The 16,082-nt window shown below is 41.8% G+C and overlaps 1 protein-coding gene across 2 annotated transcripts; it reads left to right on the forward strand.

Moving 5' to 3' along the window:
- The first annotated feature begins 232 nt into the window (after positions 1 to 232).
- On the forward strand, positions 233 to 13,600 carry LOC133904824 (E3 ubiquitin-protein ligase MIEL1-like). Of its 2 annotated transcripts, XR_009907507.1 has the most exons (13): positions 233 to 447; positions 710 to 797; positions 1,724 to 1,768; positions 1,861 to 1,893; positions 1,985 to 2,062; positions 2,141 to 2,184; positions 2,259 to 2,299; positions 3,106 to 3,188; positions 3,262 to 3,353; positions 3,473 to 3,542; positions 3,863 to 3,901; positions 9,757 to 10,221; positions 13,351 to 13,600. XR_009907507.1 is itself a non-coding variant. In XM_062346400.1 (12 exons), the coding sequence occupies exons 1-12, from the start codon at positions 350 to 352 to the stop codon at positions 4,406 to 4,408; spliced, it is 879 nt and encodes a 292-aa protein (XP_062202384.1). In that variant the 5' UTR covers positions 234 to 349; the 3' UTR covers positions 4,409 to 4,799. The 2 variants fall into 2 exon arrangements, 1 of the variants encoding a protein (XP_062202384.1); XM_062346400.1 differs by lacking the exons at positions 9,757 to 10,221; positions 13,351 to 13,600 and adding an exon at positions 4,241 to 4,799 and having other exon boundaries at positions 234 to 447.
- Positions 13,601 to 16,082: the final 2,482 nt, after the last annotated feature.

A 16,082-nucleotide genomic window follows, 5' to 3' on the forward strand; every position in this document is an offset into this window, starting at 1 on the left:
AACTTTTTTAATAGCTTAGGTACGTTGCAACGTATGTATGCATAGCTCGTGGTCATCTCTCGCTAAGGGAAGATATTGCTAGAGAAATGTTTTTTTCTTCGACTCTGAAATTAATTTCTTTCCCCAGGAATTATGAGATTAGGCAAGGTAGAGTTAGCAATTAAAGCTGTGGGCCCAGCCCTCGACTTCGTGACGTCACCCTTTCCTCTTTGGGACCAATAAAAGAAGAGAACATCGAAGGCTTGGCCGCCGGAGCCTTGGCCGCCTCGCCTTCTACCCGTATCGTACCATTTTACCCTCTGCACCCTCCTTATTTACGTTCCTGCCACCCACCCCACCGCCGCCGGGGATGGGAGGAGCGCACTTACCCGGCGGCGAGGACGTCTCCCACGACGTGGTCGGCGACGGGGACGTCGACCGCCGCGACGTGGGCAAGATGGAGCACCGGTGAGCGAGCGCCTTAATTTTCTTCTTCCCTGTTCCTTGCTTCAGACGGGATCTTGATTTGCTCCTTCCGGGGTTCGAATCGCTCGGTTCCTCGCGATTGGCTGATTCGTTCGTTCTTGGTGTTCAGGGGTGGTGTCCATGTTGCGATTCCCACCCTCTTGATTCGCTCGGTGGATTTTATTCGCCCTTCTTTGGATTTCTTGATCCATGGCTAGCTTTGCTAAGCTCATCTCAAACTCGCCCACCCCCTTCTGTTGTGCAGGTGCGAACATTACCGGCGGAGGTGCAAGATCGTGGCGCCGTGCTGCAGCCAGGTGTTTCCCTGCCGCCATTGCCACAACGAGACCACGGTACGGTACTGTTGTTTCGGAGGCCTTGGTTCGTATTGTCCATGTAAAACAGTAGAAGTCAACCTATCTGTGCTGCGTGAACAGTAGACCATGGTTAATATTGTTCCATAGAGTTTCTCTGGAAGGTGTCTTAGATGTTTTGAACGATTAGTTACCAGTGTGTACTTTTGTTTGTCGCAAGCGGGAGATTTATGCTTAGTTCATTAGTCTTTTGAGACAATTTGGCAAGTTGAGTTGATCCCTTGAAATTGAATTCATAGTTTGGTTGTATAATTGGCTCAGTCTTAGATCTCGATTGGATCAACTTGTTTGGTTAATCCTGAGCATGACAAGTTGGTATGTACAATTCGATGGCGGTAATCCCTTGCAGGGTAGTGTTTATATAGCATAAATGAAGTGTTTGCAAAAAATGCACAATCATGTTAGTAGATTAAAGTTATATGTATGCAATTCCCAACACGGAAGATTTATGCTTAGTTCATTAGTCTTTTGAGACAACTTGGCAAGTTGAGTTGATCCCTTGAAATTGAATTCATAGTTTGGTTGTATAATTGGCTCAGTCTTAGATCTCGATTGGATCAACTTGTTTGGTTAATCCTGAGCATGACAAGTTGGTATGTACAATTCGATGGCGGTAATCCCTTGCAGGGGTATTGTTTATATAGCATAAATGAAGTGTTTGCAAAAAATGCACAATCATGTTAGTAGATTAAAGTTATATGTATGCAATTCCCAACACGGGAGCTCGATATTTCAAAAGTTTCAAAGTCATTTTGAGAGCGATGGTACATTATGGATTTCTTATAGTCTCCCTTGTAGAATTGAGCTATCAGGTTATGATACTGTGCAAAGTGCCATCCAGTGAGAACACTTTTTTAAGTTTTAACTGAACTATTGGTGGCATTGTCTTCACTTGCTCACCGCAGGCTTCAGGAGATCGGCATACAATATGTCGCCAGAATGTTGAAAAAGTAAACCTCTCATTCTCTTTTCTAGTTTGTACAACTAGTTGACTTTAGTAGGTTCAGAAATTATGATAGATTGACTTCCTTCATTCCTGCAGGTAGTATGTCTACTCTGTGATACTGAACAACTGGTACGACTTAAATTGCTACAAGTTTTTTACCCAGTACTCATGTCACGTGAAGGTGTTGTTATGCTTAAACTGAAACTTGGTTTTCGCTCAGGTATCACAAGTGTGTGTAAGCTGTGGAGTCAATATGGGCGAGTACTTCTGTGATATATGCAAGTTTTATGATGATGATGTAAGTTTTAGGTTTCTATTCTGTTGTTATGTGCTTTGTATCATTCCTGTCAAATGATGCATTTGTCTTTTGCTACAGACAGAGAAAGGGCAGTACCATTGCTATGACTGTGGCATATGCAGGTGAGCATGAAAATATCTTTCACCAATATCGTATTAAGCAAAGTGCTTAACCTGTATCTATTTGATTCAACCAGGGTTGGTGGCAAGGAAAACTTCTTCCACTGCGTAAAGTGTGGTATGCTTTGCGTGTATCAATTTGATTATGCTGATTTTGAGTAATTGTTCTTCTGTATTTTCATCAATACCATACTGATTTATGCTCTGTTTGAGTAATCCACATGGTAGAGGGGCAAAGTTATCCATTTAGTGGACTAGTTCTTCCTCATGCATTTGTTCCCTGCTTAGCTAGCACTACATTGTTTGATATAAATGAAATACTGGGGAATAGATGGAAATAGGAATCCAGTCATTTCTTTTCTCTAACTATAATGTTCCATGCCCCCAACCGTACCAATATGAAATTAATGAGACCAGCATCTAGGGTTAACCATATAATATTTGGGTGATAGAAATTTTAGCAACAAAGAAAGCACACCTCAAGGGGAGCCTCCAGAGGTCTGATGTAGAGGAATTTGGTGCATAGAGGAATTCTAAGGCGTGCTGATAATACAAGGATAGACGGGTTAGCCAAATCTAACATGGGAGGGAGCAGTAAAGAGAGACTTAAAGAATGGAATGTATTCAGAGTGTGGTAATTAGCAATCCATGTGCCCGAACCAAGACCTAGGAAATTGATCTTCCTTAACTATTATTACTATTTCTAACACTATTTTACTTTTTTTATATAATATCATCTTTTTTGTGGGCTTGTTAACCTACCCCAAGTTGCTTGGGACAAAAGGCTTTGTTGTTGTTGAAGAAGCACACCCCAAATAAATTTTTTATTTTATAGGTTCACTGGTAAACATACATTTGGCTAATCTTTGTGTGGTAATGCTTATATGTTTTATTTCTTTGTCATATCTTTTCTGCAATAAACAGGGTCTTGCTATTCTGTTATACTGCGCGATAACCATCAGTGTGTAGAGAACTCAATGAGACAGAATTGCCCAATCTGTTATGAGGTAACCTTGATAACTTGCACCGTGTCTGGAACTATCTATATGTTATAACTTATAACTAGAACTTTGTCTGCAGTATCTATTTGATTCGTTACAAGGAACAAGAGTTCTTAACTGTGGACACACGATGCACATGGAATGTTTTTCTGATATGGTGGGGCATAACAAGTAAATCCCTCTACCTGTTTTGATTTGGAGGAATATTGATACTCCATTATCATTCTTGCAAATTTCTCTCTGAGGCAGTGGCGTTTGTGGTAACTTGCATTGGCCTTTTGATGCTACAGGTACACTTGTCCAATATGCTCTAAGACAGCTCTTGATATGACCCATCACTGGGAAGCGTTGGATCAAGAGGTACCATATTTCTTTTTTCTACCTATAATAGCTTGCAAACTGGTACTATCAAACAAACTTTGGTAGTAACTTCGGAAGATAGGATGCATGTTCCTGGAGCAAAGGGCTGTACAAGAAATAATTTAACTTGTCAGAGCAAAACAAAACCCTCTTCTTTCAGGAAACATTCATTTCAGATGAGATGAGATGATACTATAACATTAGCAATTAGTATTGGTTGCATTAGAAAAGACTCAACAAATATACATATGTGCTGACTAAGTTCAGCCATTTTTTGGTGCTTGCTAAATAGCTGATGTTTGTTCCTTATTGTTTTGCAGATCGAAGCAACAATCATGCCTCCTGTATATCGTTACAAGGTATTCTTTACTTCTTTTCTGACTTAACTATGCAGTCCCAACTCATAACTGGCTTACTTAGTGCATTCACCCAAGGATAAGCCATAAGTTGATTATTGCTATATAATCCAGGACACCTTCACTCATAGCACTTTCATAACCTGCCTAGAATACTTTTCTGCAGTCTTCTGTTAGCCTAGAAATCAGCTATTTCAATGGAATAAGCACCCCAAAGGAGGAAGCTCCCCTATACTGTCTCTCTGTTCTATTTAGGCTAACCTTTTGAAGTGGTCAGAAGATATTGTCATGCAAATTTATTTCATCTAAGTAGTGCTTTTCTCCTTGTGCTAAAATGGTCAGATTTGGGTGCTTTGCAATGACTGCAACAAAGTCTCAGAAGTGAACTTCCATGTGATTGGCCATAAGTGCAGCCACTGCAACTCGTACAATACTCGATCAACATCGCGACCTGCAGATTCATCAGGAAGCAGTTCGCCGACAACGGACTCCTCTGACAACAACCTGTAGAGAATTCTTGGTGCCGATTGACACCTGGTCTACAAAATCAATGCCAGAACCATACATAGAAGAAGAAAATTTGTTTTGCGGCGTGCCTGTCAAATGTCGAGCCCCAGCCGTCAAGCCCTACCATTTTGTGAAGATTCAATTCATTCCTTGAAGCTTTGTCTGTTGGAACTTTGAGCTACAGCATTACTGCCGCAACACAAACAGCGATGCAATATCTTAAATCTTGATCGCAGTTGTTGACTGTATCACCGTGGGTGAAACCCAGCATGTTGTCTAGGATTTAAATCTTGATACTGTAATCCGTGGAAAAACATGGTTATTCCAGATTGTTAGTTGGTTTGTGTACTTGTGCTGAACAGTTTCCTGACTTGCCTTCTAGAGTTCCAGTCCAGCATGACTAGAATGATGCTTATGCTTTATACGGGTTGAAGGAAAGTACATGAAAAACGGAGAATGGTTTTTCCACATGTACATCCATCAAATGTGTCTTAAAATTTCCTGCAAAAAAATGTGTCTTCAAATTGCTGCAAACTTTTAACATTCAAATTAACTAACCAACCTATCTTATATTCATTGTCAAGTACTTGGACAAATCTGGAATTACTTTTGATGGCTAGGATGCTGCATAGCCATATACCCGCACACATACGGAGGAACAGCAAATTTCTCTGGAAAAAAAATACGACGTTGCGACTTGCGACGAACAAGGAACACGGCGGTCCATGACAAGTGGGCCCAGAAAAGGATGCCAGCTCGAGCCGCACTACCCGTCCGCGTCCCAACTTCTCCTCCCATGATCCAAACCGTTCGCCCTAGGATGGACGGACAGGACACGTATGATGTAGGCCTCGCGCCGCGTACTGGGCCTGCGGCGCGGCTCTCCGGATTGGCGGTCACGGAGCGTTCGTTCGAGGACGGACGGCACTGATCATCCACGGCATCACTGCCCCGTGGAATTTTTACATTTTGATTTTTTTTAAAAAATATATTCTACAAATAGATCTATGTGAAAATAATTTCTGAAAAAAGATACTTTTACAGGTGTCGTAAAAATAATCTATTTTTTAATATTGTTTCTCCATAGATCTATGACAGAAAAAGTTTTTGAAAATGACAAAATCTAAAAATTCAAGGCGGTGTCCTCACCAGGCGAATACGCGCTTCCTCAGGTACCACCTCGCAATTCTGCCAGCCGCTCACCGGCTCTCCGCCGCCGGCATCCGCCACCGCACGCTCGAAGCCGTCCTCGCCACGGTACGTGCGCCTTCCTCCGTTCCTCGTCCGTCCGTACACCACTGCCGTGCGGCAACTTCGCCGGAATCCCGACCCTGCCATTGCCGAGATCCAGCCCGGCCGTTTCTTGGTCCCCCACCTCGAATCTCTTACCACCCCCATAGTCCCATGGCTGATTGCGATGCGTCCAGTTAATCATGCCGCTGTGCTGCGACTCTCGAGTCACTCAGCTGCTGATTTGCTTTGCCTGCCTGTCCGTCTCTTCAGTAAACCGAGGAGAGAGAAATTGTTTGGTGAGGAGGAAATGAAATGTACACCTGTGCCCTGTTGGCTGATTCTTTCTTCGACGAATTCCCTTTTTGCTTGATGATCCATGCATGCACCAAATGTCAATCTCCACCGGCCCAGCATTTTTAAGTTAGGTGTAACATAACTTAAAAAATTTGTTCAATAACCATAAATATTAACAATGATATGATCTCAAATAGACAATACTATTTCTGATTACGAATATAGATCATTTTAATCTCCTCAACTATTCTCTAAATATAAATTATTCTCAAACTTCTATGCATTTTTTCTCTTTTATTCTCTTTTTGCCCTTGTTTAATAAATGTTATCACTCTCGCAAATGAACGAGTTATCTTTTTCAATACAGAATAAATAAGGGGCAACAAGGTCATTTGATCTACTTTCTTAATCCTTGTATATAAGTCTAAAACGACCTACATTTATAATCAGAGAAAGTAGTTAGTACTCAATGAGCAATTAAATTTATTCTAGCACGGGCTCGATACTGAGTAGACAGTAGTCAGTATTGTAAAAACTATTCTTAGCCATCAAATTTATTATGTACGACTAATGACTGCACCAATTAAGCAATTACGATAGAAACTAAGATGTTATAATTATATGCAGGGTTGAAAACAGATCGGATATAGACGGATATAGCTCATCCTGTATTATATCTTATAATATTTTCTCGGAAGCGGAGTTAGGTACGAATAGTTTTGGATAATTATTTCTTTATTATGTGTTATATCCTACATTTTTTTTTCTCGGAGTCAAGTCGGAACGGATAGTCGGATAGATGAAAATCTTTCACTTCATTTGCATCCTTATACAGATACTTTCAAGAGCATTCAATATTATCTATTTTCGGATATGTGATAATCTACTTATATATTATCACGTTTTTAAGTGAAATCACAATAGATTTTCTCTCGTAACATCTAACATTCGGATACTTCGGATGGATATCAGTCATCCTGTATCCTATCCTATATTTTTTTCAGATAAAAATCAGACACAGATAGTGTCGGACACGAATACTAGTTATCACATATTTATTTCATAAGCCTTCGGGTAGTCGGGTGGGTGGAAAATATGCGTCCCGTTTTCACCCTAATCATATGAACTATACTGATTCTGTAGTACTTTCAATTTACGAACCATGCAAAATTCTACAGAACTTTAATTGGAATCAGAACATACAACTTTCCACACGGGGAGAGCCTGGATGTATTCATTGACGTGATTGCTTCATTTACCGCATAACAGCTAATTTAATTCTGCTTCAAGAGGAAATGAAATGGACACTAGTTGTTTGTGCAATTGCACACCTGTGCCCTGTTGGCTGATTCTTTCTTCGACGAATTTCCTTTTTGCTTGATGATCCATGCATGCACCAAATGTCAATCACTACCGGCCCAGCATTTTTAAGTTAGGTGTAGATAACTTAAAAAATTTGTTCAATAACTATAAATATTAAACAATGATATGATCTGAAGTAGACATTAGTTAGTACTCAGTGAACAATCAAATTTATTCTATCACTAGCTCAATACTGAGCAGGCAATAGTCATTATTGTAAGAGCTATTCTTAGCAATCAAATTTGTTATGTCTGAGCAGGCAATAGTCATTATTGTAAGAGCTATTCTTAGCAATCAAATTTGTTATGTACGACTAATGACTACACCAATTAGGCAATTATGATAGAAACTAAGATGTTATAATAATATGTATGGATGAAAACGGATCGGATATGGATGAATATAGATCATTTTGTATCATATTTTATATTTTTTTTCTCGTAGTCGGAGTCAGATATAAATAGTACTGGATAATTATTTCTTTATCATGTATCCTATCGTACAGTTTTTCTCGGAGTCAGAGTCGGAGCGGATAGTCGGATAGATATCAGTTAGTCAAATAGATGAAAATCTTTCATTTCACTTGCATCCTCATACAGATGCTTTCAAAAGCATTCAGTATTATCTATCTACAGATATATGATAATCTACTTATATATTATCATGTTTTTAAGTGAAATCATAATAGATTTTCTCGTAACATCTAACATTCAGATACTTCGGACGGATACCAGTCATCCTGTATCCTATCCTACATTTTTTCTTAGATCAAAAGTCGAACACGAATAGTATCGGACACGAATACCGGTTATCCCATATTTGTTTTATAAGCCTTCGGGTAGTCGGACGGGTGGAAAATATACGTCCCATTTTCACTCCTAATCATATCAACTATGCTAATTCTGTAGTACTTTCAATTTATGAACCATGCAAAATTCTGCAGAACTTTAATTGGAATCAGGACATACAACTTTCCACACGGGGAGAGCCTGGATGTATTCATTGACGCGATTGCTTCATTTACCGCATAACAGCTAATTTGATTCTGCTTCAACAGGAAATGAAATGGACACTACTTGTTTGTGCAATTGCACACCTGTGCCATGTTGGCTGATTCTTTCTTCGACGAATTCCCTTTTTGCTTGATGATCCATGCATGCACCAAATGTCAATCTCCACCGGCCCAGCATTTTTAAGTTAGGTATACATAACTTAAAAATTTCGTTCAATAACTATAAATATTAAACAATGATATGATCAGAAGTAGACAGTAGCTAGAACCCAGAGAGCAATCAAATTTATTCTAGCACTAGCTCAATACTGAGCAGACAGTAGTCATTATTGTAAGAACTATTCTTGGCAATCAAATTTGTTCTGTATGACTAACGACTACACTAATTAGACAATTATGATAGAAATTAAGATGTTATAATCATATGTACTAATGAAAACGGATTGGATATGGACAGATATAGCTCATCCTATATCCTATCTTATAATTTTTTCTTGTAGCCGGAATGGATACGGATAGTGCTGGATAATTATTTCTTTATCATGTATCCTATCCTACATTTTTCCTTGGAGTCGAAGTCAGAACGGATAGTCGGATAGATATTGGTTAGTCAAATAGATGAAAATCTTTCACTTCACTTGCATCCTCATACAGATGCTTTTAAAAGCATTCAGTATTATCTATCTACGGATATATGATAATCTACTTATATATTATCATATTTTTAAGTGAAATCACAATAAATTTTCTCGTAACATCTAACATTCGGATACTTCGGACGAATATCAGTCATCCTGTATCCTATACTGCATTTTTTCTCAGATCAAAAGTCGGACACGGATAGTGTCGGACACAAATACTGGTTATCCCATATTTGTTTCATAAGCCTTCCGGTAGTCGGACGGGTGGAAAATATGCGTCCTGTTTTCACCCCTAATCATATGAACTATGCTAATTCTATAGTACTTTCAATTTGTGAACCATGCAAAATTCTGCAGAACTTTAATTGGAATCAGGACATACAACTTTCCACACGGGGAGAGCTTGGACGTATTCATTGACGTGATTGCTTCATTTACCGCATAACAGCTAATTTGATTCTGCTTCAAGAGGAAATGAAATGGACACTAGTTGTTTGTGCAATTGCACACCTGTGCCCTGTTGGCTGATTCTTTCTTCGACGAATCCCCTTTTTGCTTGATGATTCATGCATGCACCAAATGTCAGTCTCCACTACTCTAGCCAATAAATTGTACATACCGATAGTGTCTTCGAAAAATGATTTGTAGATGCTGAACCTATTTCACCATTTGTACTGGTTTGTTTGTATTGTTTTTTTTCCCTTTTTTTGAACCTGCTGTTGATGTCCTGCATTGCCCAGGTTGTAGCTGCACGGCACATTAGAATGGATCTGAAAATTTTCACCATAACTCTTTCCTTGTCTCTGCAGATAGAGTATAGGCATGGGATCATTCACACAAGAGGTTGGTCAGTGACTCAAACATGAGAAGAATTTACTAAACCCATGCCATAAACCGAAATAGCCATACACCAATTGTGATTTGCCGATTGTTTCGCTCGGACTTGAGATAAGTTTACTAAATCCATGACATAAACCAAAATTTAGATAAGTTTACTAAATCCATGACATAAACCGTACCTCTCACTGTGTTGCTTATCTTTCTGTGCTTTTTGAAAGAGTGGTATATGGATGAAGTTAAGAAAGACGCACCAGTGGCCACATCGATGACTGTGGCGCCACGCCGAACGTTGATGCTAGAGGATCCTTAGACAGGATGATGTATCGCTACTTCGACGTACATGCAGCAACATGCTCGATGCTGAGGGAACTATCATCCTGCCGAGGCATCGCTTTATACAATTCGTCACGGAATCAATCCATCAAAGTCACATGGTACCCATCCTCTTCTCGGTGTCAACGATCGTACAATGTTGCATATTGTTCTCTGTTTTCATTCCCTGCACACAGTTCTAGTGCCACTACGCCACTGTGTAAGGGTGTGCATAAAGGCAGTTCTTTGCAAAACAGCGGTATCAGCTCAGAGATTTAGGCCGTCTGCTCAAGTACAAATCGTACCTGGGAACTTCATGGTCACTCTATTAAGGTTCATGGATTTGAAATGCTTCAGTTGGGTCTGTGGTTATTGTTGTATAGATTTTTGCAAGTTGTCTGTGCCTGTCCCCTTATCCTTGCAGACGCATGTTTCTGTGTCAGCTATGCATTTGAAGATTGAGAGATGCAATCCTTCTTTGAACAAAATGTGGCTCTGAAAATATCAGGCTTCTTTCACCGAAAACAGTATGCATCTTGAAAGAACAAAGGAAAGAAAGAAGCATCCAAATCAACACAGCTCATCAAAAGAGGATTCTCTGAAGGTGAAGATGAAAGGATGATAGAGTCGTAGTCTCATAGGTAGGATAGAGTCGTAGTCAACTGGTGCCAATTGCCATGTTCAAATTGGAATTTAAATTGCTAAAATGGATAGGTTTTGATATGTTAGGATCTTGAGCCTGCTGAAGCTAGTCTGGTTTTGGTTTGAGCTAAGGAGTTATGTGTTCATGCCTATGGAAAAATGAACTTTGTAGGTACTAGACCACTTGCACAAATGGGATGGCACAGACCATGGCATAAGATCCTCGTAGGTGTCGGCACATGACCTTCAAGGCATATAGCAACAGTGAACTTCAAGGCATATAGCAACAGTGTAGCCGCGTATGTTAGGTCTTGTGAAGCACATGGTAAAGAATCACAAGCACAATGTTGAAATGTACCCTCTCACGTCTACAGTTCTGTATACTGTAGGAATCATTCTACTTAGGGTATGTTAGAGTTCTGATTTTGTGGTGAGAGTGATTCTGTGGTGAAAGTAGGGTGGAATTGATTCTGTGGTGGAAGTGATTTTATTTGTAAAATCGTTTGGTATGCTAGTGGTGGAAGTGATTTCTGAGAGAATATTTGTTGGAGGATTAACTCCTGTCGCAGGGATCCTGAGAGACCCCTTTTTAGAGATTCGGTCGGGGGATGATTCTGAATAAGTTCGTCGGAGGAATAAATGGGAATGAATGCAACGGTCGGTGGGGGGGGGTGACGACCTAGTGCAAGAAGAAGTAAATGCACCGGAATTTAAACAGGTTCGGGCCGCACGGGGGCGTAATACTATACTCCTGTATGGATGCTATAACTATCCTGAGGAAGTCCCTCAAGGATGTTGCTGGTTACAAGGATGTTGGCCTAATTATGAGCTTGAGGCTCCTTGTTCTTCGGCTGGAACTGTGCTCAACCTTGCTCACAGCGTCTCTCTTGCGCTGTGTTCTTCGTGTCTACTCCCGAACTCTCGTTGTGGGTCTGGTTCGTCTTGGGGTTGGAGTTTTTTCGCCGTTGTTGGTGTTATCTCTCCTTGTTCCTCTTCTGTGTTGCCAGCTATTTTAAGTACTCGCCGACCACGACATGCCCCGAACGGAAAGGAGGGGGCTCGAGTTCCGAGACGCCATAAATGGAAAGGGCGTCATCATTTCTTCTGGGTGAAGTGACTGGGGGTGGAAAATACGTCGCACGCCCGGTCGCCCGTCACCATAAATGCCCTGGCAACGGGCGCCGTGGAGAGGGCCCACCGGGCAGCCGTAGAGCAACCCGGCGTGCCCGCCCTGTCTCGTTCTCCTGCCACAGCAGTGCGGCAGACGGAACGCCTTGATCCTCACGACGTTATCCCGCGACAAGCCGGATGGCACGGGACGGGATCTGTGCAATTAATGACCCCACGCCTCTCAGCCAAAACGTGGCAGGAATTGACGCTGAGCGCGGCGGGAGCAGTTGGAGGTGTCAGGCCACGCACGCTCATTAAATGCGGCCTCGTACCTCTGGCTGGTTGACACCTCATCGGCAGGCCCCTCGGGGGCCTTTCTGAGTCGTCGGGGTACCGAGTGCTCGGGGGTACTGTTCACATCCCCGAGCACTCTCTCCCAAGAATGCCCATCCTTGTCCTCGGGGTGCCGGGTGCTCGGAGGTACTGTTCACCTCCCAGAGCACTCTCTCCCGAGCACTCTTGCATGAACCCTCGGGGAACCGAGTGCTCGGGGGCTGCCACGTGTAGCCCCGAGCACTCTTGTACGGATCTTCGGGGACTGAGCGCTCGGGAGCTGCCACACGCAGCCCCGAGCACTCTCTCCTGGAACTTAGCTCTTCTGATCGTCGGGGGACTAGGGTGCTCGGGGGTGACCGGGCACCTCCCCAAGCACTTTCTTCCCGGTACTCGGATTCCATGAATTATCGGGGTACTAGGGTACTCGGGGGTCACCGACCGTGGCCCCGAGCACCTTCCCCCGGGACTTGGCCTTTCCTCATCCCACAAGAGAGACCTAGCGGGATGACGCCTTGTGGCGGATGGCTGGCCTGGCCTCGGGATTCGAGGACCCCTGGTTCCTGATACACCGACAATATTATATTAAAATCGAGGAGAATCAATCGGGAATCAGGTGGAAACAAGATTTTTCATCTCCCACCTCGTAATACAAATCGTGGAGTGATTTCCGCGCGGAATCCGCTCCCAAACAGAGCGTTTGACAGCGCGGGAGCTGATTTCCGCGCGGAATCACTCCACAAAATGCTACCAAACGAGGTCTTAGACCATCTCCAACAGCTACCTCAAATTTTCATTCTTAAAACACTATTACAGCATCCCCTATCACTATTACAGCATCCATTATTTTTTTCTACTGTAACAGCACTGTAGCACTGGATAGAGGATCTGCTGGAGATGAATTTACAGTGCTACAGTAAACCGCAAAACACTGTAGCACTAGAAAAGTGGGATTTGAGGACTCTCTTGGAGATGGCCTTAGACTTAACTTGTTATGTCTGTGCTTATTTGTTGGAACTATAGTTGAACAAATTGCAGTGCGTTGGACCGGTAATGAATCAAGCTGTACCTACTGTCACTCGTTTAAACTTCGGAATTTTCTATACTTGAAATGATGCACAGTAGGGTTTGAACTGTTAAGGGCTAAACTAACATCCTTCGTGCAGGAGCCAACAAATGCTATTGTCCTTCTTGCAGAAGCCACGAGTGCCCCTTGAGAAGTTGAAGAGTCAAGAACTAAGCAAAAACTGAACAGAATCAAAGGGTTCTGGAGCAATGGTGATTGCTCTACAGAACACTAGCCTTTTCTCTCTCCTTCCTTTCTTTTCCAGGTGAGAACTATCAAGGCAGATATAGGGGATAAGGATATCTCTATCCAAATATCCATTCTTCCGTGCTTGTGTTGGATGTTTGCGTCATGTAAGAAAAAAAAAATGAAAGAGAGTGAGAGAGAGAAAAGATCAGATAATATCTGACTTTCTTCATATGCCTGCTGCAGCATCATACAGGTAGATAGCTGCTGTGCCGCAGCATCTTTTGCTCTAACCTTCCTAGCTTTTGCTGGCAGAAGAGTTTTGTAGGGAAGGATTCAGTGAGGATATGAAAAAGGCACGACCTCACCGTCGGATCGTGGCATCGCAGCGCCTCATATGTGATAAGGTCCGGCTGGTTTACAAAGCAGAGCGCAGCTCAATCTGCTGAGAAAAGCCGCGGGCAAGTTGGTCAGATTCCGTGCCACAGATAAGGCTGGTCAGTGAGGTGATGAGGGCTGGCTGGCTGGCCATCTGGATGCTATTCTGAAACCTGAGGGGACTGATCCCTGGTTCCTTCGAAACCGGCTCGATCAGCTGGTCAGAATCAGTTCCATGTGTTGTATGACGAAGCATTGGCCGTACCATACTGGTATTCCCCGTCGTTGTCGGCACCGGTCTTGCTACGACAGACGCGTTTTCCGTAGAGTTTTGCTGGGAGAAGCGGCGTCTGTGGTGTTTTTCAGGCTGGGGTACACGCATGCAGTGTGGCCTGTGGCAAGTGGAGAATGCAGGAACTTCGACGCTGCAATTTGCTGTGCCGGTAAATACAACTTTCAGGTCCCTAGTCTATGCAATGTTGTGCATCCTTACATCTGTGTACTAAGACCACGGCCAACCGTTTTCTTTCCGCGACGAAAATTCTGTCTTGAAGGAATTTTTTTCCTTTTAGCGCTTCAACGATTTCCCTTCACGGTTCCCGTCACGAAGGATTCCTAAGTCATTCCTTTCAGGACGTGATTCTCTCTACTTTCTTTTCACAATTCCCCTAAAAAAAGAGCTGTTGGAGATGAGAAAAAATAAAATAAATATGATCGGAGAAGTGAATCAGAAAAAAAAACGAAATGAAGAGAATATGATTGAAGATGATGTAACAACCCATCCTGATAAGTTATGTACTTATGACAAAAGGAAAAAAAAATGTAATCCCCGTTTGGGACGGGGAAACTTTCACAATTCCGTGGGGAGTTGAATTGTCTCATGTCAAAATTAATTCTTGTGTTCCAAACTGGGCCATTTATGTGAACAGCTTGACAGCTCCACTTGCGTGACCAAAGAGATGTAAAAAGAGAACCAATCTGCCTTAAGATGTAAAAAGAATTTCCTGGTGAAATCGATTTCCTATTATTGACTCGGAGAATAATATCAGCACACAGCAGATGATGGGATTCCAGTTGTGTTAAAATCCCATCGGATTGAGCATGCCTTGCACGTAGTCATCACGCCCGGTACATTATCCTTGCTACTTTGGATTCCAGCCATCGCAGTCCAATCTGCACTGCAGTTTTACGTTCTGTAACACTCTTCGGTTCACATGTTATCTGCCGAACGTCAGAGGTATCGCAACCCAGGGAATCAAATCCAGCGGTACGTAATATTTTCAGAAAAAAAAAAAATCTGAGCGGTAACCGGAAATCCCGGTGGGTACCAGCAGAGAAGTGATCCTCACGAGAGGATGGCAATTTGAATTGTTCTTCGTTTGATCTGGGCTTTAATTGCTAGTTAGATGGAACGGAAAGTCAAAAATTGTCACATGTTTCGGGATTTTTTTGAAAATAACTTTTTGATACACTTGATTCTATCTTTTTTTTTATCAAAATGCCCCAGGTACGTATTAACACATTTTTTACATTTTCATCTTGCTTTATATAAAAGAGTTAATCCGAATATGCTATGTTTGAACTGCTCAGATTTATAAGCTGTCTCCAACCTACCTAGACTTGATTCTATTCTTTTTATTTTTATCAAAATGTCCTACGTACTTATAACTCACCTCTTACACTTTTATTCTCGCTTCATACACTACGTGAAAAAAGGTTATGGGTGACGGGTACTAATTATCATTAGTGATGGGTCCCACTCAGTCATCTGAACGTGTCACTGATGAGTCGTCATTGGTGACAGGTTAAGACTCATCACCAATAAGATCATAGGTGATGGGTAATAACTTGACCCGTTAATAATAAAAGTTATAGGTGACGAGTTGTAACAGTAACCCGACATTAATGACTGAACATATATAACAGATTATAACAGTGACACATCACTTATGACTGATAAATATTTTTCTTAATTTTTAGATTAAAAAAAATAAAAAAATAATTATTTTCACCTGAGCCACCCAACACAAGGGCCCATCACATATGACCTATATAAGCCATGCCATTTTTCAAACTATTTCAATCTTTACGTTCTGTTTGAATCGAACCGGTGACCTTCCCTCGCTCATGAACCACCTTTACCACATTAGCTATCATGCTATTGTGATAGGAAGCTGATATTTATATCTTTTAACCCTCGTTGTCAAAGGTTATAGGTGACGTGTCATAACCGTGACATGTCACCTATGACTAATTAGTGACGGGTCA

The sequence above is a fragment of the Phragmites australis genome, chromosome 22 (assembly GCF_958298935.1).
Source record: "Phragmites australis chromosome 22, lpPhrAust1.1, whole genome shotgun sequence".
Taxonomy (NCBI): domain Eukaryota; kingdom Viridiplantae; phylum Streptophyta; class Magnoliopsida; order Poales; family Poaceae; genus Phragmites; species Phragmites australis.